Below are 25096 nucleotides of genomic sequence, written 5' to 3'. Positions count from 1 at the left end.
ATTACGCGTGCTAGTGGTGATTATACAAATCACATCAGGGTGTTGTACAAGGCACGCGGTACCCCAGATGTGTCCATATGAATGTTTTCAGCTAAGAAGCTGGAAATAAAGATGAGCTTTTACCATCTGCTTGAAATATCATTCATGATACAAATAGAAACTGATTGGCAGATATGACTAATTAATAAGTTATTATTTGTTAATGCTTTAAAGTTTGTGGGCTTTAGCTGCCTGGTGTCACTGCAGTGGTGCACAGAAGTGCTTCAGGATTACTCTTCCTTGATGTCTATCCTGAGTTCTGACTGATAGGGTGAGAAGTAAAGAATAACAACCCATCAGGTTACTCTTCTTACAAGCTATGCACTGGGTGAGACAGGCTGTTGAGAGCAGGGCCTTGTCCTGGTGTAAGAGCACTTTATTCACCTCCAACGCAGATGTACTAGAATGAATTCTGAAATTCAATATAAGCCCTTGGGTTTACCTTATGTAATGTAATTGATCCTCTATCAAGTATTTGTCAGAAGAAATTTAGTATACCTAAGTTTGCCACAGACCCACAAAATAATTTGCGTTAAAAAGGACCTCCAGAGGACATCCACTCCAACTCTTTGCTCAAAACATGTCTGTTTAGATGAGATCGTTTAGTATCCAGCTGAGTCTTGAACACAACTCCGAGGACAGAGATTCCACAACCTCCTAGGGCCAACTTCCAGTATTCCACCACTGCCATTATTAAAATAAACCGAAAACCTAAATACAGAACTCTTTTTCTATATAAATAGCGCCTTTGGCCGGTCCCGTTCCGTCAGGTCGCTGTCTTGGTGTTTGGGGATCCCTGCTCCAGGTGCGTCCCGCAGGCACCGAGCGCAGGGGAAGGGTCACTGCTGCTGCTGCTTCGCTTTCCTTGGGCGCGGCTCCCGCCTCGCCTGCCTCTGTTAGGGGTGTAACAGCGCAGAGCTCGAACAAGTCAAACGCGCAGTTCACTTCGACCGGATTTTCTTTCTTGCCCCTTACAAACACAACAGCGCGCACCGAGCCCCGAGGCGGTGCTGCTCCCGATGGGCACGAATGACCCTGCCACTCCCCTCGCAGCTCTAGCGCCGAGGCAGTTCGGAGCGGAAGCCGCTACAGTTTCGGAGGAGGGCTGCGCAGGGGTTCCCTTGGGAGCGTCCCCGGCTCCCGCCGCAGTCTTTGCCCGGCTCCAACATGGCGGCCCCGCCCTTGCGCCTGGGCTCTCCCCTGCCCGGTTCCAAGATGGCGGCCCCGCTCCCCCAGGCGCTTCCCCGCGCCCCCGCCCCTTCCCGGGCCCTCCTGCGCGCGCGCGGCCTCACCTCACTTCCGCTTGTGCAGCAGCCATTTTGTCTTTCCGCCGCCGCTGCTGCCCGAGCTTCTCCCTCCCTCCTGCCGCCGCGGGCCGCGACACTCCAGTTCCCCCCCGGGCGCGGCTCCCGCCGGGCCGGGGCCGATCCCGACCCCCCCTTCCCTTATCCCGGGAGGCTCCTCCGTAGCCCGGGCGCGGGGGCGGCTCCCGCGCCCCTGCCGCGCGATGTCCAGCGAGGAGAGCTACCTGGCCATCCTGCGGTACCTGACGAACGAGCGGGAGCCGTACGCGCCGGGCACGGAGGGCAACGCCAAGCGGAAGATCCGCAAGGCCGCCGCCTGCTACGTGGTGCGCGGCGGCACCCTGTACTACCAGCGGCGGCAGCGCGACCAGCAGCGCTTCGCCGAGCTGGAGGTGGTGCTGCAGGCCGAGCGCCGCGCCCGCCTCATCCGCGCCGCGCACCTGGCGCCCGACGGCGCGCACCGCACCCGGCTGCAGACCTGGCAGGGGCTCTCGCAGAAGTACTGGTGGAGAGGTGAGCGCCTGGGCGGGGGCGGCCGCTGGGCACGGAGCCACCGAAGCGCGGCTGGAAGGGACCGCGGTGGGTCCCGGGGTCATCCCAGAGCGCGTGGCACAGGACCGCGTCCTGACTGTTCTTGAGTGTCTCCACCGATGGAGACTCACAGCCTCTCGGGGCAGCCTGTGCCAGCGCACGGTCGCCTTTACAATTTTTCCTCCTGTTCACGTGGAACTTCCCATGCGTTAGTTTCTGCTTGTTGCCTGTTGTGTCATTGCTTGGCGCCACCGGGACCTTGCTCCATGCTCCTGACACCGTCTGTTTAGATATTTATACACGTTAATGCCGTCCCCTGTCAGTCGTCTCGTCTCAAGGCTGACCGGGCGCTGTTCCCTCAGCCTTTCCTTGTGAAAGAGATTATTCAGTCCCTTCAGCATCTTTGTTGCCCTCCTGTACCCGCTCCAGGAGTTACATGTCTCCCTTCTGAAGGGATGTCCGTGTGCCCTCCCTGGTGGGACCGGGAGGGGACTGTCACTTGCCGAGCGGCCAGTGCCTTTGAACGCCACCTCGAAGCACTTGGTCTGTGGGCAGTGACATTGTGTCACACCTCGAGAGGCAGGGCTCACTCTGCACGGTACATCTTGGTCAGCAAATTGTCCAGGGCTTCTAATCTGGTGGTGGTATCTTGAATATATGGAAACACAGAGTACAGCTGTCCCCTCCAGGTACTGCACACAGCCCAGGTAAGACAGTGACATCTCAACTGTGCCTTGGGGATAGGGTGATAATCCAGTCCACATGACCTGGGTTAGCTTTGGGCCTCATTCATGCATGTGATGGTGTTTGTGTTAGGGTACTACAGCTGCCAGTGGTGGCAGTCCTGGCACTCATAGTTTTGTCTCTTTCTTGCAGTGAGAAGCAGATTAGTCTGAAAAGACCAGACTAATTCTCAGCTGGGTCCTGAGTGATGCCACAGCTGTTACAAATGGTGGTGCCTGAACAGCAGTAATTCCCAACTGGGACTTGATTTTGCCTGAGGGACTGACTTGATATCATGTTCCCTTTGGATTTGGTGTTCTACTTTTAGTCCTAGGTGTCTGTTAAACAAATAGCCTGCTTTTCACTTGCCATGGGCCCAGTGTGTGTATTGCTTCTCTTGTTCTGCTCTCTTCATCCATCAGCAAGTCTGTAATTCCAGCTTTAGTTTTCCCTGTTTTCAGTTGGAGGGATTTTGCTCTAGCTGCAGCCAGTCCCTCCAGTCCAGATCTCAATGACCTGAAGATCTTTTCATGTGAAGAAAGGATGTATCAAAGCTGATATACCCATTCTGGATGGTGGTTTCCTTGCCTTTATCTGCATTCCCATTGTCTGCCCAGCATTGTACTGTTCTGGCATCTGCTCTCATCCTGTGCTGGAAACTTCCTCCATGGTTCTCAGTGTAGCTTCTGTTTATCAGGAGAAGGCATTCTTTATTCTTTTGATCTTATTGGTCACCTTTATTTGCACACCCTAAATCCTCTTGCTTCTCTTACAGTGAGAGTGCTAAAATTCATTCCAAGCTTTCAGTTCAAGTTTTATGTTTCTTACGTGTGTCTCCCTTAAAACAATGTTTTCCCTGCCATTACAGTACTCTCTGGCTGCTATGGACAGCTGTCATCTTGAGGTAGACATCAGCCTGATGTGTGTTCTGTAACTGCAAGGCCGTGGGCTGGAGATTGGCTCAGGGGCCAGGAAGGGTGTTAGGGATGTGATTTGCAGGCCAGAGACCTCATGTCTATTTCAGATGAAATCAAGGAGATGTACAAATTGTTGAAATGAGCATTAATATCTTAGGTTGCCTTAAGTCTCTCTTTTCCTGATCCTTACAAAGATAGGTATTTAATGATATTGCAAGTCATGCTCTGAGGAGCTGTGAGCAAGCAAGTCCAAGTCTGTGTCAGCAAAGTTTTGAGTTGTGCTGGATTTTAAACCATAGAGGCCCAGCTGCTGTATATGCTTTTATATTGTCCTAGTGAAGAGAACAAATTTGGATTGAAAGCCATGCATGGAAAATGCCGTGGGATCCAGAAGAGGACCATGCGCTTAGGACCTGTTGAGTATCTGAAATTATTTACAGAATTGCAGAATGTGCTGAGTTGGAAGGGACCCACAAGGATCACTGAATACAACTCCTGGCCTACACAGGACCATCCCCAAAAGTCACAAGAGTCATTCCTGAGGGCACTGTCCAAACACTTCTTGAATGCTGTCAGGCTTGGTGCTGTGACTGTTTCTTTGGGGAGCCTGTTCCAGGGCCCAGCCACCCTCTGGGTGAAGAACCTGTTCCTAATATCCTACCTAAACCTCCTCTGACACAAATTCAGGCTATTTCCTTGGGTCCTGTCATTTATATTTGGTTCCACTGGTTAAAGTACTGGTGGGAAATAGATTTATTTAAATTCCAAAATCATAAGCAATTTTTTAAAATCAGTGTTAATAGTACCTATCAGTGTCATTCCATATAGCACAGTTGATCCCAATTTTGCAAGAGCTTATAAGTGAGCCTTCCAATTCTTGTCCTCTTCAGCAGGAGCAAGCCATTTGTGTGGGCTAAATACAGGATTTTATTACATTTGTCATTGATGTGGGATGATGAGGCTAAATGTCTAAATACTTTTTTTTTTTTTTTTTGTTTAGCCTTAATAATCTTTCTAGGAGGACTTGCTTGATGTAGTGACATTCTAAATGTTCTATCTCAAATTAGCAGTAGAGACGTACAGTGTCATGCAATGGTGTGAGAAAATCAGGGCTGGTAATACTGCATCAGAGAGGGAGAGTGTAGGTGACTGACTTTATTTTTCTTGGTTAGTATGTAATATTTCTGATTATTAATTATTGATGTTTAGCTAATCTTCTACATAGTTATTTCTTTATAGTAAATTGAATTAAGATAAGAAGCCTAATCAAGCTCCATTAATTTTTCTTAGGTATTCTTAAGCAGGTTAAAGATTACATTAAAGAATGCAGCAAGTGCCAGGAAAAGCTAGACCGCTCTAGATCTCTCTCAGATCCTTCTGAAATGCTGGAGGAGCTAGGACTGGATGCAAAATCTCATGAAGACAGTAATGAAACAGATGATGAATTGAGTAACACAGCATCAATCCCGGCAGCATCCCCAAAGCCTGTGAAGAAGAAACCAATAGCAAAGCACGAGCTTGTGTTTGTAAGTACCATTGTTTACATCTGAATGGATCTGCATTTTCTATTACTGCATTCTTAGTCATGGACTTCTTTTCCATTGTTGTGATAACCTTGTAACAATAAGACTATACATTTTGCCAAAGATATTGAATGTGTAGAAATGGGATACTGGTGCATATGTCATGAAATTATTTATAGGACATCATTGCTGGGAAATAAAATCACAGTATATATTATGCATGTAGAATCTAAGATAAGCAATGACAATTTTGCCATTAATTTTACAATTGCCGTCACATACAAGATTCTTTTGGGCTCTATATATTTTCCTTAATAAATGATGCTATACTGATATATAAAATTCTTGGTCATAATTCCAGGCTCGTATGCACATAAAGACATTTGAATTTCTAAACTTTTTCAGACTGTAGCATAGAAAAATACAGTCAAAGAGCTGTTTGGATGTGTCTTCCCATTTTTCCTGTCTGTTTTAATTGTGTTTGGAGGGAGGGTGAAACTTAAAGAAAGAAAACAATAGTAAAGTTAAGCTCTATATTCTACAGAGTTGAACTGATTGTATGGTTGCAGAAAATAATCCTTTTCTGTGTTTCAGTGTGAATGCTTGAAAAGGCACAATCTAAATGTAATGAAGTTCTCAAATGTTGTTTATGACAGGTTGACAGTAAGGGCCTTGTGAAGCAGTCATCTTCCAAACATTGTCTGTCAGTCTTAAACCAACTGAATCAGCAGAGGCTTTCCAATCAGTTCTGTGATGTGACTTTGCTGATTGAAGGAGAGGAGTACAAAGCTCACAAATCTGTCTTGGCAGCCAACAGCGAGTACTTCCGAGAGCTCTTCATTGAAAAGGGAGCTGTCACTAGTCATGAAGCTGTAGTGGATCTGTCAGGTGAATTGCTGTGGGTTTCAAAGCTAGAAATCATAATATCCTAAGTAAGGTGTACAGTATTTAATTCAGTCTTTTTTGAGTGTTGAAGACAACAAAATTTTTATCTTGTTATTTTCTCTGTTTTAATCTTAAAGTATTTTTTGTGGATCATAATGCAAAAGTGATCACTCTGATTTTGCCTAATATGATTTTCCATGGACTGTGGTATTTAATCTTAAAATTTCTGGAAAGCTTTTGATGGATTTTTACCTTGCTTAGGTGTGTTTCCTCCTTGTATTAGGAATTTGTATTTAACAAATGTGAAAAAGGGAACAAAATCAAATGCTTGATTACATCAGGTGGGGATGTTGAGAAGCTGATTGGAGAGTTATTTAGCTTAACAAACGCTAAATTTCTTCTTATTTCTTTGAAGCAGAATGATACATGTCTGCTTTCTCAGACCTGGTACATGAAAGACGAGCTAAAATATATGTTCTAAAAATAGCTTTGTAGTGATGAAAAATAGTGTACAGAACATATGCCTTCTGCATTGCTTTCTCATTTATTAACTGTCTGTCTCTGCATGTATAATAGGCATGCATGAACAATAATTTTCTAATAGGATGGTCCAGAAGGTTCCCGACATTAAATATTTGATTTATTATTTATGCAACTGTGGACAGTTAATACCAAATTCTTATATTTCAGCATTTCTATCTATATATCCATATTTTTATTGTTTTCAATAGCTGCTTCCTTATTTTTCTGCCACATCGCTTGTTACTTAAGACCTGAGTACTTTCTGAATGTAGCAGATCCAGAAAGACTTTGGTTCAATTAATCTCCTTTAAAAGTATTGTGGCTCTCCCAGCGTCTTGAAAACTTCCTCAAAGAATTTTATTGTGGAAGTCTTTAAGCTAACTACTTAGTTATAGGGAAAGTTGTCTGAGCTTACCCACACATAGAAACTACATGAGGAAGAAACTGTAGTGTAAATGACAATTAACTGAGTGCCAGTGATGGGATTGTTATTTCCAAGTGTGTTTTGCTCTAAATTTCAGGCTTAACTGCATCAAAGGTGATCTGTTGTATTCATCATGGGATAATTTGGGGTAATTTCAGGTCATCATGATTTGCTCTAATATCTTGTTTTATTCCTGGTAGGTTTCTGCAAGTCCAGTTTCCTGCCTTTATTGGAATTTGCTTATACTTCAGAATTAACGTTTGACTTCTGTAGTATGGCAGAAGTGGCCATGCTTGCCCGGCATCTCTTCATGTCAGAGGTCCTTGAAATCTGTGAGAATGTGCACAAACAGATGGAAGAGAAACAAATTACAGTGTACCAAAAGGGAGATATTCAAACAGTAGAGTCAACACAAAATCTAGCAGAGCAGGCTGAAGTGCAGGTGCAGCCCGTGGATGGTGTTGAGCAACCTAAACTCACAGCCAGTGAAGTGCCAGTAGCTGTAAATGGAGCTCCTCCCTCTGCTGGGACAGAGGAGGCAGCAGCACCCCAGCCTGACCTCCTGTACCCAGCGCCTCTGGAGACCACTGCAGGTGATCTTTCCAAGCCTGTGGAACGGTGTGAAACAACGGAAAATTACATCAAGATCCAGCTGGTGGAGAGCATTTCAAACAGCCTCTACAACAGACTCAGCACCGAGCCATCGGCTGTGGAAGCCATGGACACACAGAGCCAAAGGGAAACTGAGACAGTTCAAAATCAGAGTGATAAAGCACATGTGGACTCTGCTTCTGAAGACTCCTCAGAGACACTCAAGCAAAAGAGTGATGAGCAGAGCAGCTCCATTTCCCAGCCAGAGAGCCTCGCTTCCAGCCAGGATGATACTTACAAAAGCAAGCTTCGCCAGCGTTCAGTCACTGAGGGGGGATACATCAGGCTGCATAAAGGAATTGAAAAAAAGCTGCAGAATAGAAAGACAAATCCTAAATCTGCAGTGCAGCAGGTATTCTGTCTGTCGTTAGACCTTGTAGTTATCAGAGTACTTTCTAAGCTGTGACAATTGGGCAGACAAAGTCCCAAAAACGTTGACTTGGCATCAGTATTCCTTCCATATTGAAGGGCCTTAGAATGCTCAGTGGCCACAGTCTAGGCTGAATATCTTCTCACAGCTTCTTATGGTTAGACAGAAGTTGTATCATCTCCCCAAAATCCTTAATGATCTGTGAATTTAATTCTGAGCTAACTCATGTGTATGTCAGTCATAGATACATACATTTATCTATTAGAGAAGTGAAGTCCTACATTTGTTCAGACTTGACAGCAGCATTGGGAATGAAAAATTTTACATCCTATGTGGATCTTAAGATGTAGTCATGACTCACAGTAATGCATTCCTGCTACTTTCTGATTGAGGTCAGTGAAGAGAAAGGTTCAAAGAGCACTCTTGTTAAAAACTCTAGCGCCTGAACATACTAAATGTTAAGTAATTGAACTAGTTCCAGTTACCATTTTTTTCTTTTTTTAATGAAACTGTCTTATTACTCTTTCCCCTTTGAGAGCCTTTCCTCTTGCAGTGCCTTTGGATAGTTGACAATCATCTCACTGGGCATCATGAATTTAGTTTGTGACAGAGTGCACTTCACTGCATGTTGGCCAAGTCTTCTGAAGAACTGTTAATTTCCAAAGGAGTCCTGAGAGTTTTGCCGTCCAGAACCACCAGTCCCACACATAGGACAATAATTCAATATCATTACAACACCCTGGGAGATAGAAACTGTAGCATTAGTGTATTTTTACAGATGGACAGCTTAAAGCCCAGATGCTAAAGAGAGCACAGTCAAAATACTTGAGCAGCCTATTTATGCTGGTTGGAGAGCACCACGGTTTTGTTCTGTTTTGGGAAGGGGAATATTTACTTTTGGGAGTAGTTCCTCTTAATGTATTTTGCAGTTTTTAAATCCAGCTCCTTGACAGATGAAGTGCACAGACCTACGGAAAAAAGAAATTAGTTTGGATGATTGCTCAGGAGTGGAGTCAGAAATAGGTTTCTGATTTCCTAACTTGTTTTGTTGTCTTTAGTGTTTTGTGCATCCCTCAACTCCCCCAATGGCATCCTATGGGATGTCATATAAGCTTTGGGAAGGAGACACTCTCCTGAGTTCCCAATTTTGATGCTGGGAGAATAACAGGAAAGAGTTTGCAGGAAAAATACTTCTGGTTTAAATTACAGTGCTTGCACCTGGCATGGAGATATTGGGGATGAGGTATGCTTGTAGGAATTAAATATTTTCCTTGCTCTTACTAATCATGTACTGAATAAAAATATTTTTGTGGCTTCACAATTTAGCCAAGTTTGCATAAGTTTTCAGAGCAACAGGAAAATGTAAAAAAATATGTTAGAAAGCTTTCTCTGTGCCGAGTTTCAGTTTGGTTTTCAGAGGCATTGAAGGGTTGGCATGTTTTCAAAAGCTTCTAGATACCTCATTTGTTGGGTGTCAGAATAAGTCATGCAAGACTCCGTTTTCTTAATGCAGGAAAAGCCAAATCTTTATTCACATAACTTATTTTATACAGGTTTCATAGACCTCATGTTTGACTCCCATTGGTTAGTAGTTTTCTTGCCACCTAATTCATTAGTTAGTAAATAGTATTTTACTTGTCTATCAAATCTCTCTATTCTTGGATTGTTTACATACTCTCCTTGCTGGTTCTTGTTGGACAGATCTCTTGTTATTGTAGGTGCATTTGGTTTTCACCCTCAGAATAGATTGTTATGTTATCAAATTTCTCATTCTTAAAATGGCTTCATATGGGAGCTTGGAAACTGCTCGATAGCTGCACTTAGAAGTGGTGACAGGGCAGCTTTGGCAGTTTTGCAAAGTGAGGCCTTGATTTCATAAGGCCTTTCTTTTATAATTCTTCTACCTGTCTACAACAGTTGGGAGAACAGGATGAAGAAATAGGGATGCTTGTACTTCCTTCCCTTGCCTTATTCTCAGGAACCCAAAGGGGACACACCTGATATTTCAACCTGACATTTCAACCTGATCGCTTAGAATTTGGTTTCTAAAGAATTTGGCAGCAAGTTTCTACAAAGGAAGATGAGATTATCAGCTCCAGGTAGCACTGCCAATATCACCAAAAAAACCCCACTAGTGCCTTATTCCTGGATAAAAATCTCTAGGAAAGCTCTCAACTTGATAGAAATCCCGACTGGCAGTACTCTGATTCTTCTGTGACTATCCCATAGCTGTCACTCAGGCAGTTACTCAGGGCTGAAGAGTTCATTGTCCTTGAACTGGTAAGTCACTGTGTGACTATCATCATAGTAAGTTTATGTTTTTTAAAAAAGAATGGTTTTTCACTCACTGTGAGATCTGTAGTTTTGTAGTGAACTGAAACAAGGTAACTTTTAAGCAGCTAAGTCAGCTGAGCAAAATCAGGAGGTATTACAGAAAAACAGATCATCAGCTTTTAATACAAACTTGCAGACAAGGTATGAAGTACAGTGCAGTAAAATTCATTAATAGGTTCTGTTTTTCCAACTTAGGTTGCCATGAAGCTGGTACAAAGAGGGAAAAAAATGAAACAGCCCAAAAGAGAGACCACGGAAAATAACGAAGTGGAAGCGCAGCACAAATGCACTGACTGTGGAATGGTGTTCCAGCGGCGCTATGCACTTATAATGCACACACTGAAACACGAAAGATCTAAAGAATATAAATGCCCAGTAAGTTGAAAGGTTGGGTTGGTTTTTTTTCTGTGTAAATCTTCCTCCTTATGAAAATTAATTCTGTAATTATATTAGTAGTTATTTTTTGTTGCCTTTTTTGGTATATATATTTATTTTCCCTACTACTTTCAGAGTTGTATATAGCATTGATCTGGATGGGGTGAGGTAGAATGGAGTGCAGCCACTTGGCCTGACAGTAGTGTGTGACTTGCTGCTCAAGACCATGCTAGCATGGGATTTGCTTTTAATCCTACCAGTAAATTTGTGTTTAGTCTAGACTGGAAGTTACTCTCACTGGGAAGTGATCAGTGGTTCTGTCAGCAGCCGTAAAATAAAGATATACAACTATTCATTAACCTCAGACAAAATGGCTGTTGGAGCTGGGTTATAGATTTAACTCATCATGTTACTGTACTTTAAACATTTGATTATTTCTGGGTTTTTTTCGAATCTTCTGAGTGTTACATGCAAAGTAAGGTTGTAATATTTTCTGTCCCAGTTGTGTAAGAAAGAATTCCAGTATGGTGCCTCGCTGCGGGCCCATCTGGTGCGGCACACGCGGAAGACGGAAGCCAGCGCCGCAGCTGTGGGTGCCGAGGGGACAGGCGCGTCCTCGGTGAAAGGGAGAACCAAACGGGAGTTCGTGTGTGACATCTGTGGGAGAACTCTGCCCAAGCTCTATTCCCTCAGAATACATATGCTAAAACATACAGGTGTCAAGCCCCATGCATGCAAGGTAAGGTCCTTTTGCTCTCTAATCAGATTAGTAATGTTCTCTATTACCAATACTGTGGTATTGATGCTCTGCCTAAAATTTTTTAATCTTGGTCTCTTCACTTGGTCACTTCAATAGGGAAAACTAGTGTAACATTCATGATGAAATTGCTTGCAGTCCAAGAGTGAGAAAACTAGAATGAATATGAGTTGTGCAAGTTCATATTCTTGTGTCTAGAAGAATGTCGTCCTTTGATTGTTCCTTTTTTTTTTTTGTAGACCAGTTCTGTCACTGGTGCAAAATTGCAATTCTTTCCCAAGAAATTTAGGAGGTTTTGTTCTGTTTGAAATTAAACACCTATTACATAATGAGTTTTGTTTGTCCTATTCCACCATTTACGCATTTTTCTAGGTTTGTGGAAAGACCTTTACGTATAAGCATGGATTAAAAATGCACTTAGCTCTCCATGAAGTACAGAAACAGTTCAAGTGTGACTTGTGTGAAAAGTCTTTTGTCACAAAAAGAAGTCTTCAGGAGCACATGAGCATTCATACCGGTAAGTGATGAGAAAGGGAATCCTTTTCCTTTGCTTGGCTATTTCATGCTGCTCAACTTTAATGTTGTTCTTCTGTGTCAAAAGAAACTGTTTAAAAAATAAATGGTAGTTTGTTCTTTTTCTTCTGGTCAGGCAGCTGAGATAGAGGTAAGTGGTCATTTTCTGGGGCTAAACCATAGTTTAGTGTTATTATGCAAAAGTTTTATACAACAGGGAATTGTGGTTGGTCTGTTCCTGTGGTTTTATGTATGTATTTAATGCCTGTATCATGTCAATTCAACAAGAAATAGGCAACAGGCTGGAATGTTCTAATGCACTTCATCTCCCAGCCTGTCCTTTTACAGGAAAACATGATAACTTAAATCTCTCAGAATCCCCATATATGTTTTACAAGATTTTCTGTACTAATACTTACATTTTGTAAAGCCTAGTATCTTGAAAGATCTTAGCATGTGAAAAATGGCAATATAATAATTCAATACAAGCAGAGTTTTAAAATTGTAATTTGTAAAGGTTGTCAGTGTTTCTGGTTTTCTGGGCTGAGCAGAATCAAGAGAGATACTCAGGATAATTTGCTCCTGAAATTAAGGAATTTGTATCAGTAGTCATCACTCCTATGTTGATGAAATGGAACAAAACCTTTTATTTTAAGGTGTTTTTCCACAAATGCAAGATATAAGCAATAGTCCATAAGCAATGCTGTGTTTCTGAAGAAGTTGCATAATACATAAGCACAGGCAGTTGTCGTTTTTTTCACACAAGAAGGCAGGTTTTTAGGCTGCTCACTTTTCCTCACTAAATCATAGTTGCAGCAATGTACCTATGTCTAAAAACATGAAATAAACTAATTTAGAGTTGCTACTCCCCCCTTGTGTATTATTACATTAGCACATACAAAATACACTTTAAAATTCCATCAGTGGGTAATTAAACAAACTTCACTTTGTAGTATACTGCTCTGATTACTTAATTTAAGTTATATATGAATTAAAAACCTGTCTCACAAAGCACTCCAGAGAAATGGAGGCATGGCTTGGTAACATGTTTTGTTTTGTTTTTGCTAGGAGAATCCAAATATCTTTGCTCCATCTGCGGAAAATCTTTCCACAGGGCATCAGGACTCAGTAAACACATAAAGAAACATCAGCCAAAGCCTGAAGTTCGTGGATATCAGTGTACTCAGTAAGTCAGGTGATGGGTGGTTTTGGTGGGCTTTTTTTCGTAGTATTAATGATCCTAGTTATTTTCAAGATTAAAAGCAGCTCCTTGTTGTAGCATAAAACTGTTCCACTGGCCTGGGATAAGACTTGGAAAGCATGAGAATAAAAATGCTTTTTTGTAAATACATGCTGGAGAGCAAAGGCTTGGCTTTAAGCTGTTACCTAGCTCTAGTTTCTTGCAGCTATTCTCTAATGGCTTTGCTCTGTAATTGGTGCTATAATCAGTAGCTCTGTGGGTATACAGCTTTTTTGTAGGACAGATTAAAGAGTGTAAGGTTGTTAGAGGCCAAGGGCCTTCAGCCTGGTTTTGCCCTCTTGGAGTGTGATAGTGGATTTCAGTTGGATTTGAAGCTGTGGAGTCTGCAATGTCCTGCACTTGTGTTCAGTGTTTGCTGAAACGTGGCTGTGTTTAGGAACATGGCAAACTGAGACTCACTGACTGTTGCTGTTCTCTTGATTATAAAACATATATGACCACTTAAATATTGCAATAAATGATATCTGTTTTTATTATTAATGGCATTTATTGTGATTTACATGACAGCATTGTGGACTTTAGCAAAGTAGAAACTGTAACTGGAAAGTGTGATATTAGTGCCTTAGCAAAACATGGATACTTTTTCCATGACCAAGCAGACTCTAGGGATCCTTTCAAGTGCCCTGAAGAAGGACAAATAATGTTTCATTTTGGGACTCACAATGAGTTTCCTGGGAAGCTCTGTCAAATATTTAGAGGAGTGGTACAGTTTATATTGTTGCCTGTAGCAACTCAAGGTTTTAAAGAAAGCAATAATCTAAAGAGCTGTTTAAAGTATCTCATTGCTGCTGCATACTAGCAAAAATAATATTTTCTAAATTATGACAACTTACTTCAGTTCTGTCAACAGTGTTTTTATTTAGTGATTTTTAATACTTAAAGCATGAATTCCAAAAATACAAAGAACAGAGCTAATAGGGTGCACAAACACTGTTTCATGAAGCATACTGTGGAAGTGAATTTTAGTTTTGAAGGTGAAGTATATTTATAAAACAAAAATTTTTTACTCAAGGCAGTAGGGCCATGGATGCAAGAGGTCACCTTGACAGAGAATATATTTTGACTCCTCAACTTCTTCAAAATAGACACAATCCTTGCTGCTTCTCCAGCAAAGGTCTCTGCTAAGGATATAATTCATGTTGTCACCAGTGGTTTAGAGAGCTTCGCTAAGCAATAAGCAGATTTCAGTTTGTAGTTTGGTGGCTTGGAATGGAAACCTCCCTGTCAGGCTTCAGTCTGAACTTCTGGCCCAGTTGAGCAAATCTGACCATGAATTATTTTCCCAAAATGTTCCTGGAAATTTTGCAGTGAAGTATGTGTTTGATTAAACTGCAGTAATGCACAACAATGTATGGTGGTTGCTTGAGTTTTTTTCTTCTCTAATGGCTTTTCCAAATACGCAGTCCTTGAGGAGAGAGTACCAAGTGTCAATCCCCTGAGGGGTCTTTCTGATACTATTTTATATGGATGTGCAAACTGAGGATCCCTGAGAGCCCCCTTTGAACTGGAGAGGTGAGATGTTCCAGCCTAGTAAGAGGAGGAGATTGGTTCTGTGGCTCAAGGACTATTACCTTTTTTTTTCCTCCCTCAAAAGCAAAGTCAACTTTTTTTCTCTCCAGAATGCCCATTGTTCAGGCAATGTAATATCAAATGTTTTGTTGCTGTATGGAAGCTTTTCTCATTTTCAGATTCCCTTATTCCATTGGTTGATACTGTAGAAGTTGAATCAGCCACATTTGCTTGCTGGCATTGCTCTGCCTCTGTCCTTTCTTGAGTCATGCAGCTGTATGTTGTTACAAGAGGAAGCGAGAGAGATGAGCAGCAGAATTTCTTTCAAAGGGAGATACCATGTTTTTGATTAGACCAAACTCTGTAGTCTTCATACCAAAAGGAGCTGTATAGTCATACTATGGCAAAGTATAAGTGAAGGAAAACCCTAAGTTAGCCTGGGTTAAGATGTATACAAGCAGCCAGCTAAAGAATGAGTACTGATACTTTCAGATGCTTTCTTGTAGGATTATGAATTTGGGTTTTTTTATTTTCTAAAAATACCCCTACATTTGAGCATTAAAAACAATGAATTCTAGTTATCTTTGTGTCAGTCCTCTTTGGTTAAGAGAAGAAGCAGCTGTTACTGTCCTCATACATTCATATGGCATAATACAAATTCCTGATGTCTCCCAGCTGGTTTGCCTTTGATTATTCACCATTAAAACTGGAGAAAGAATATAGTTACTCAATAACAGACAAAAGGGTTTCAGAAGTCCTCAAGTTTTATTCCAGGCTTTCAAATAAGCTGCTGTTCTTTTTAATTTTTCCTAGTTTTGAGTGGGATTGTGTTTTAAATAAAGACTGATGATGCAGTAGGTGTTCTCAGTCTTCAGTTGCTATTAAAGAAGAGGGTCCCAGTGCCTTTGAAATCAGCGCCTTTCTTGTATGGGATGCTAAAACATTTGCTGTTACAGGTGTGACAAGAGTTTCTATGAAGCTCGGGATCTTCGGCAGCATATGAATAAACATTTAGGTGTGAAGCCATTTCAGTGTCAGTTCTGTGGAAAATGTTACAGCTGGAAGAAAGACTGGTATTCTCATGTCAAGTCTCATTCTGTCACAGACCCTTATAGGTAAGAGGAAATAAATTTAACAACTGAAATGTACCAATCAAAGTGAGGCTATAGAGATCCACAGCCTGTCAACAAGGCACTGCCTAGTCCACTTTTGGAGTACCAATGGATTAATGGTGATTAGGGTCTTGAATATTTGAGGATGCTTTACATACCGTGGGTTGGCTTCTGACTTGGGACACAGTGCTGGAACTGAGACATGAAGTCATAAGAGGATAAATACAATCAGTGAAGTTAGAAACTTACGTGATCTCATTTCTCTAGGAGGGTAAGTGGAAGCTTTGTGGCTGTGGATAAGAGGAAATGTAGTTCAGTCCAACAATATTGCTTCTGATTATGGAACTGTTTACCAAATAAGACAGTATTGCCCTTAAATTTTGCCTACTGTAAACAAAATGCATTTTGGCTTAAAACACATGAGTGTACAATAAAGGTTTTAACAGATTTTTCATATTAACACATTTTAGGTGTAATGTATGTGGAAAAGAATTTTATGAGAAAGCTTTGTACAGAAGACATGTAAAGAAAGCCACACATGGTAAAAAAGGAAGAGCAAAACAAAATCTGGAACGAGTTTGCGAGCACTGTGGAAGAAAATTCACACAACTCCGGGAATATAGGAGACACATGAACAATCATGAAGGTATGTAGAACACAAATAGTCATAACGTCCCTCAACCCCTAAAAACACAATGTGCAAGGGGGTAATTGTTTCTTTGAGTCTGTGTGTCCTGTCTGGCGAGACAGGAAGAGTTGGAAGAGTTTTTACAGATTCTCCAGTTTTATGTGCATCCTGGTTTGGTAACTTGCTGTCAGTGATTCCCAGAAGTTCCTGTTGGGGGTCTTTCTGAACTCCAGTCACACACAGGGACTGTGCTAATTTGTCCTCAGTACCTGAATAGAAGAGGAACATTTTTATAAGTGACTAAAAAGGGTAAATCTGGCAAAGACTTGGATGCACTAAAACATTCTCCATTTTCAAACGCACACACAGTTAACAAAGTGCTCTTCAGATAGGAGAATGACTGGCCTAAATTTAAAAAGAAAAAAAGGATCAATGTTGGAAATTGATCAACTTTTTAATTTATGACAAGTGATAGATTGTATGATGTTTGGAGAATATATGAAAACTTTTTTTTTTGTTGTTCAAGAATTATGTGCATTTTTACTTTAGATATAAAGTACGGAATTGATTTTTGAGTATTTGGTTCTTTCAGCTGTGTTAGGAGTCTATATTCTCCTGTCCCAGGGCAAAACCCACTTTTTTTTTTTTTAAGCATGTCTCCTCTTAAAGAGCTCTTAAGAGTAAATCTGACAGCTGTCTAACTATTGAGATAGAGATTTTGTGTTTGTTTCTAAACAGAGGAAGTGCCCTGTAGTTGGTACCTAGCCTAAATCTACAGTAACTGTCACAGAGGAAAAGCCAGTAGTGAGATGGTGTTTGTCACCACCACAGACCACAGAACTCAGATGTTACGAGGGAAATAAGATCATACAAACATCAGGTGCTGTATTTGAACACATGCGATGAAGAGGAGGGGTAAAGTTGTAGGTGCACAGAAGGACTGACAGAAGCAAAGGATGACTAGAAACGCAAGTGACAAATTCTGTGAAGAAAGGCATCAAAATAATCAGAATTCTCTTAAGCATTGTGCACTTGAAATGAGGAAGAAACTGCATTAAAAGTAATCTTGAAAACTTTTTTTAAAGTGAAGTGTTGGATTGGGCTGGGAACTTGTGAAGAATCCTAACTCCTGAATGCATTATGCTTGCATTGTATTGTTACACAGAAATGGTGCACAGGATCTCTTTCTTACATGGCAAACATCACAGAATTGCTGTGGGATCTCTTTCTTACACGGCAAACATCACAGTATTGCTGTGTTCTCCACACTGCTGTTCCCCTGTGGCTGCTGCTCCTGCTCCTGGCCAGCCCTGTGACCTGTGCTTGCTTTGCCCCGCAGGTGTGAAGCCGTTCGAGTGCCTGACGTGCGGCGTGGCCTGGGCGGACGCGCGCTCGCTGAAGCGGCACGTGCGCACGCACACGGGCGAGCGGCCCTACGTGTGCCCCGTGTGCAACGAGGCCTACATCGACGCGCGCACCCTGCGCAAGCACATGACCAAGCTCCACAGGGACTACATACCCTGCAAAATCATGCTGGAGAAAGACACCCTGCAGTTTCACAACCAGGGGACGCAGGTGGAACACGCCATCAGCATTTTAGCCTCAGACATACAGGAGCAAGAAACCGAGATCAGCTTTGGCGCCGGCGAGGGCGAGACTGTGGTGGTGACGGGAGAGACGCTGGAAGCCATCGAAGCAGTTGCAGCTACTGAGGAATGCACGTCAGTCTCCACCCTTTCTGACCAAAGCATCATGCAGGTGGTAAATTACGTACTGGCACAACAGCAAGGACAGAAAATGGCTGAAGTGACGCAGGCCATTGAAACTGTAGAGGTAGAGGTGGCCCACGTAACAACAACAGAGTCCATTTAGTGTGTGAGAGAGCAAGAAGGGTGAGGTTCTGTATCTGTGAGAGCCAAGTGTAAAATGGGTTATCTGAGGTTTTCAGTGATGCCTGTTTTCAAATGGTTAATCCTCAGTACTGAATGTTGTGATGGCAGAATCTGCACCGTGCAGATGGAAAAAGATTAGATGGAAAAAGTACCAATACTTCAGTGTGGGCCAAGGCTTTGAAAGCTAAGATTTCTATACTGGCTGTAACTTTAAACAAAACAAAAAGGTTAAAATAATGTTTTTTGTGTCATGAAGTATACTGTAACTTTGAAAAATTAAAAAGAGAAACATATAAAAAGGCTGCACTAAAAACTAGAAATGCACAGCTATTGGTAGTTTTTTTGTTTGTTTTGATGTGCATTTCATCAAGTTTGTGAGCAAATTTCCTGTATTGGATGCTGTCTGTTTACTCCCAAGACAAGGGAGGTGGTAGAATGCTTTGTGTAGGCTTGTGCTTCATGTGGCATACAGAAAAACTGAAGCTTTTTTCTCTGGGTAAATGCACCATTGGTAGTTAGTGAATCCCAGTTCTGAAGAACTTACTTAAATTCCAGGTGTGTGGGTGGCTGGTCCAAGGTTCAGCAAAATGCTGTAAAATGTTTTGTAGATAATGGGCAGAGATCTGCTGAGTCTGAGGAAGATGGTTGTGATCTGGTTCTCCAAGATGGTTGTGAATTGCAGCTGACCAGAGGACAGCCCACCACAGAGAAGTAAACTCCTTTTCTTTTGTGAGGGAGGAGTTTGCACCGCAGCCTCTGCACACAGCCACGTTTAGCTCCATGTTTGCTTGGAAGCTATTGCCAGCACTGATGTGTGCCCCAAATGCAGGCAGCCTCATGAGGGATGCTTCTGTTTTTGCTTTACATTTGATGTAGAAACTGTCAAAGGAAAAAGGTCTAATGGCACACTTTTTTAGGAACTAAGGAAGTCCAGGTGTGGATATGGATTGATGTTATCTTGTATTGAAAGGAGGAGCCCTGCTAATTCCCAAGCAGGACACATGACAGTATCAGGGTAAGGAAATACGAAAACCTTGGGATGGGGTAAAAATTAAATTGTCTTAAAATTACCAGAATCTCTAGAAGAGCTTATTACTGCTGCTTTAACAGAAATCCTTCTAGGGCTGGTTGATACCTGGTGTTACACCCCATAATTGGAAAAATCCTTACTGGGTGTTCCTGCAAGTGAGTGTGAATGACAGCTGTGCTTAGCCCAGGTTCCCGTGTCCCTGGTTCAATACCACAAACAGAGCACACACACCTTAATCTGTACAAGGTGGGGGTTCCTTTGTTGCTGCTGGCTTTTTTAAGCAAGCAGCATGTCTGTCAAGGAAACTGAAAGTTCTTTGCATGTGAACAATCAGAGCTGTAGTCTTTAAATTCTTCTCAGTCTATAGTGGTATCACATGTTTCCTAACCTGGACAGCAGTAAGATACCCGAGCAGCTAGAAACTTGTAATATTGCAGGGTAAATTTCATAAATAAAGTGACATGCATATAACTCTGCTACCTGTGAAACAGATCCACTGAACAAAATTTCAGCAAACCCTGTGGCAAAGTAACCACCTCATTTGAATTAGTATTTCTACTTTTCATCTTATTTAACTATGTGGATATCTGTCTTCTAAGCTACAGAATGGACTGTTCTTTTTATACATTGCAATTCTGTAGATAAGCAGTTGTTGAAATATTTTTATGTTTGAGTCTTGGATCCAAATTAATTTGTAGATGCCTATTTCAAAAGTCAGGGTCTTATTTCAGAGAAATAATGTAGTTATTTATATATCCTGCACCCCTTTACAATTGTATTATTTTCTAATTACCAAATGGAGTAAAACTAAAATGAGTATTAAAAAAAAATTACTGCTAGCTGTAACTTGAATTTTTGTATGGTAAAGAATCTGGAGATAGCCATCCTGCTTAAAATTAAAATACTCCCATTATGATGGAAAAAGATTTAAAAGCACTAGTTAAACTTGAAAACTTACTTCAATGTTTGTATCCTAAAAATAATTATGTATTACTAAAGTGAAGAAGTGTTCGAGGAAAAATAGCTGTAAATAGTGCTAGAACATTATTTGTATATTTAGTGTGTTACCTTACAAAAAAGAATATTACCAGCACCTTAGTTTAATCTTTGGTGCGTTTATTTATTTGCCCAACCTATGGAAGAAGCAAAAGTGAATCTGAATTTTGGAGCCTTCTTACCCACTGTCAAAATGCTTTTACTGACTCATTGATCTGTTTTTTAAAAACAACCACCAACAAAACTAATAACAAAAGGTTGTTTTCTAAACAAGACTCAGCCAGGAATGTCAAAGCTGAATGTTGTGGCACCCCTTTCTTAACATGCTGTGCCTTACCTTTTCAGAACGGTGTGAGGTAAGTAGGGAGTGTCACTCTTGGCTTTGCTATTCCCATCTGTGTGGGGCTGCCTTATGTTTTTCTTTGGACTTCAGCACTTAAGGCATTCACTGCCCTCCTGCAAAAGTCAGACTGCAAATATGCAGTTGGTATTTGATTTTTTTAAAACTAAAGTTAATGAGAAATGTTTGTTTATTAAGTATTCCTAGTGAATTCCTGTACATAATGAATCAATTTGTACATTCTGCTGTTTTTATTTAGTGTTAGATGTATAAAGTTATGGTTATTTCTGTCATTAAATAAACTGAGCTCTGCCATGAATTGCTCTTTCAAGAAACTTTCTTTTTCTCTGGGGAAAGAAGGTCTTGCAGATTCCTCTGCAGTATTTCACTTTCCATATACTGACAGATTCTAACCTGGACAGTTCTATTAACACCTGCTTTTTAATTCTTGCTTAAGGCCTGAAGAGTTACATAGTATGAGGAAAGCAAACACACTGCCCTCCTGAATTGTGTCAGAGCGTGGCTGTACAAGAGCGCAGTGCTAATGAAACACTGTGTATGTTGAGACTGAAATTGCTTTGGCTGCGAGTCCTCAGGGTGGGTGAGGTATCTGCTCAGCCCCTGGAACCCAGCTGTAACCATTCTGGTTTCTTTCAGACCTTATTTCTCTTGACTTGCGTTTACAACACTGCGCCCCAAAGCAAGCACCAGCAAGCACTTCCATCTTGGCTCTGCCCTGGGATGGATATTTGAGAAGGGTTGTGGTGTGGAGGTTGTCCTCCAGTGTCATACTCCCTGGCTGAGGGATGAGCTGTACAGCTGCCTCCAGGTCTGGGAACAGTGTCCTGTGCCTTTCCTTTTTCTGTTACAGGAACTTCAGGGCAGCACCCATGTGGCAGAAAGCCTGATTATCTTCTGTGGTTCATCCTAAGGGAACACTAGGAGCTTTTTAACTCCTCTGTGAGCCCCTGTAGTAACCAAGCTAACTCTACAATTAAAGAAAAGTGGGGGTTTCAAAAGGCTGAGTGCTGAAGGAGTAAGGTAGGCTTCTGCTACCTATCAAATACCAACTGCTCCACAGGGATGCAATTGCAGATGCACAGCAGCCGAGTGATGCGTCGATCATTTTTTGACCCACTTTGTTTCTATGGGAGTTACAATCACATCGTTCCTTGCTGTTGAAGGGAGCACCATGAATTTCTGCAGCACAGTGTATAATGCTAACATTCAGGAGCCAGCCTTACAGCTGTGGTGGAACCCCCCCCAGCATCTCTGGAGCAGCTCTTAACTGGGGCCTATTCTCCTGCAGAAAAATTCCAGCTGCTGCAGATCAGAGGCCCTGGTCACTGTTGTCACCGTCAAGTGTAGGGCTGTTGGGGAGCACCCTTACAAGTCTTGAGTGACCTTTAAAGGACTTAGCAGAAAGGAAGTTTCTGTTGTTCCCCATGGAAAAGTTTTGTGCTGCAGGCTTTGTCTCTCCTCAGGGGCCAAGTGCCCTGCCTCCCAGCATTGCTGAGTGAAGTGGTGCTTTTACATGTGGAGTAGTGCAAGCTCTTCTTGTCATGGCTTTAAATTTCACACGTGAACAGGATTGTCACACAAGCACCTGAGTAACTGAACTAAAGCACCCCTTTAGGCCCTTGTTTCACAGTGACCTGGTCAGTGCCTGCAGCTGTAGAGATGGCAGCTGCTGTGAGTGGGGACACTTCTGTCACCAAAGCACTGCTGTGATTCTGTAACATCAGCCAACACCTTATATGCAACTACCATCTTTACAAATTAGGGGATGCTGGGGGAGAAAAGGAGAGATAATGCAAGTTATAATAAAAATGTAATTAACTTTAGTTTCATAGCTTGTACTCCCAGGAAAACATCAATATGGGTTCGTGACTTCAAGTTTCAGTGAAGCTCTTGCTACAGAACCAGAGACTTTCTGCATATCCATCTCATCAGGAAATTCAATCCCAAGAAACAAATTTAAGAACTGAGCCACACGCCAAGCAGAGGCTTTCCAGACCATGTTCAGGAAGTCCATACTCTGATTACCAGCCGCTCCTGCCTCCTCCTTACCCAGTCTGAGGGGCAGCTGGCTTTGGAGTGCCCAGACCTCACAAAGCTGCAGAGGTTTGGGCAGTAAATCTTGGGCTCCCACCACTGCAGGCTGCTAAATGCATGTTTGCAAACACAAGTGGGACGTGCTTTGTCCAGAGTTAAAATGTAACAGCTGATGTTCCCTGCTTTTAATTCCATGGATAACTATGCACCTACCCCCAAGAAATGGCTCCACGTTATTAGACATGAGCAGCTTTCCTAAGTAAGCACTATATAAGAGGCTAAGATGCCTGTATTTCAAAATTAGACAACAGTAGATTTTTTTGTTAATGAAACCAGAAGGAATAAGGGATGTGTTAATAGGATAAAGTAAAATAGCAAACGGTTAATTATCCAATATTTGATGTTCTAGTGAGTGATGACAGAGACACTAGACAACAAATTCTGATGAGTTTAGAACACGACCTTCCCTTTTGTAGCTTAAGAGCAGAACTACTCAGCATTCCTCAACTTGCAGTTATATAAGGAATTCAAAAAAACCAAACCTCTTTGCAGAACATCCTTTAAGGCTACCAAATAGACAAAAAGCCTTCTTGAAACCCTGTAGCTTATTCAAACAGATTTATCTTATCTTACAGCAACCTATTCAGAGTTCTAGTGACACCAGGGAATTCCAGTAGTTTAAAACCTGTTTGTCTCTTCAGGAAACAGAATTTGCCATTTTCTCAAAAGCTGACTTTTCCTCCCAAGTCTCTTTGGAAAGCCAACTTTGGTAAAGCCACTGGCAGCACACAGAGCTCAGCAGAGTCCCGTGAGTTCTGACAAAGGGGTGCTCTACAAACCTGGCAGCCGTGGAGATGAAGCTCACCAGGCCTGATGGCAGCTGTGGCTGCTGCCTTGGTGCTCCTAGGACCACAGCTGCTTTTTCCAAAGCTCAATGAATACCAGGATTGGGTCATCTCGGATAGGGCACATGCTGGGAACTGGCACCCCTCAGTTACCTTAGAGACAGGCTGTGGACTCCTTCCTACTGATAAAATCTTCATTCTGAGAAGCTTTAAATGAATGAAATTAGGTAAGGGGCCACACCCAGCACTGCCTGAAACACCGCCAGCAGCAGTTCATTGCACTGTTTGGTGGGGCTGGTTAGGTTCGGATTTTTGGGATGGGGACTTTTCTTACCTTTTGTTTCTTGTTTGGTTTTTTTTTTTTTTTGGGGGGGGAGGGCGGGGGGGATTGTTGGGCTTCTTTATTATTTTAAAACTGTCAGATGAGTTTGGATCGGTTTGCAAGCCATCAGGCTCAGAACAGCCCAGCTGCAGGGCAGCACAGAGAAGGTTACTGGGTAACTGCTGACACCTTACACCTTCACCTTATGTCATCAGTGTTCTGCAGGCTGCTCAGGTGCCAATTCCTGCTAAGCAAGCATGAGCCACATGGGACAAAAACACACAAGCTGGCATTTCAACCACTGACAGGCACACACAGTGTGCTGTACTAAGCAGTTCAAGGTCTCAGCATACCTCCTGGAAGCACTTCAGCTATATCAGATCATTTATCATGAATTTCAGGATTCTTGAACATCCTTAATAAAAAAAAGCCAAGTCAACTAACCAAAAAGAAAAAAAAAAATCACACCAAGAAAAACAAAACAAAAAAAAAGGCTCTCTGCATGCAAAAAACATGACAACTCTAACAAGAGCCTACAGCTTCAAGTTAATTCCAGCTAACATTTACCTTGATGATTTTGTTCAGATCAGTCAGTTTGTTCTTGCAAGTGTCAGACATTAAACACCAGCAGACAAAATCCAGCTTGTTTGGCACCTGGTCCTGAGGAGACTGAGGCCATCCTGATGGATTTGCTCCCATAAATCCCAGAGAAGGAAGAGAACACGTGCACTGGGTGAGGCAGGATCACTGCCCACCTTCAGCTGAGATACAGAAGTTTCTGCAGTCTCTAACAGGGTCTAGGATTATTTATTGACCATGGAAGTAAGAAGATAAATAGTAAATTTTGCTCTCTCAGTTGCATGGAAGGTATTTCATAGCCTATCTGCTCTTCTGCCTAGCAATTTCCTAAATGATTCTGCAGTACAAGGAGATTCTGGGTATGAACATCTACTTCAGACAAAGATGTGAAAGGAAGTAGTGGTAGGTTAATTAAAACAAGGAATAGATCTCTGAGTCATTCTTATTTGAAGTTCTGTTTTGCTTTGTTCCTATACAAGTGATTGATAAGAGTATGAACCAGCTACTGAGGAGCACAAGAAAATGGCTATTCACTATGGATTAACACTATCTTAAAGGGATTTATTTAGACAAACATAACCACATGTGATGAAAATAAGTGAAAAGTTTGTCTTGCCTAGTTCCAGTAATGCCCAAATTGGTTTTGGAAGTCCTGAAAA

At 42.0% G+C, this 25096-nt stretch overlaps 1 protein-coding gene across 1 annotated transcript; it reads left to right on the top strand.

The window, feature by feature from the left end:
- The first annotated feature begins 1343 nt into the window (after positions 1–1343).
- On the top strand, positions 1344–20955 carry ZBTB11 (zinc finger and BTB domain containing 11). The gene is made up of 11 exons (XM_059836786.1): positions 1344–1856; positions 4805–5040; positions 5694–5925; positions 7069–7871; positions 10419–10598; positions 11101–11337; positions 11728–11872; positions 12937–13054; positions 15595–15753; positions 16221–16396; positions 17718–20955. The coding sequence occupies exons 1-11, from the start codon at positions 1547–1549 to the stop codon at positions 18248–18250; spliced, it is 3129 nt and encodes a 1042-aa protein (XP_059692769.1). The 5' UTR covers positions 1344–1546; the 3' UTR covers positions 18251–20955.
- The last annotated feature ends 4141 nt before the right edge of the window (positions 20956–25096 follow it).

Source organism: Haemorhous mexicanus, chromosome 2, assembly GCF_027477595.1.
Source record: "Haemorhous mexicanus isolate bHaeMex1 chromosome 2, bHaeMex1.pri, whole genome shotgun sequence".
NCBI classification, from domain to species: Eukaryota; Metazoa; Chordata; class Aves; order Passeriformes; family Fringillidae; genus Haemorhous; species Haemorhous mexicanus.
Note: the sequence above shows the minus strand (reverse complement) of the source record. Positions and strands in the feature narration are given on the sequence as shown.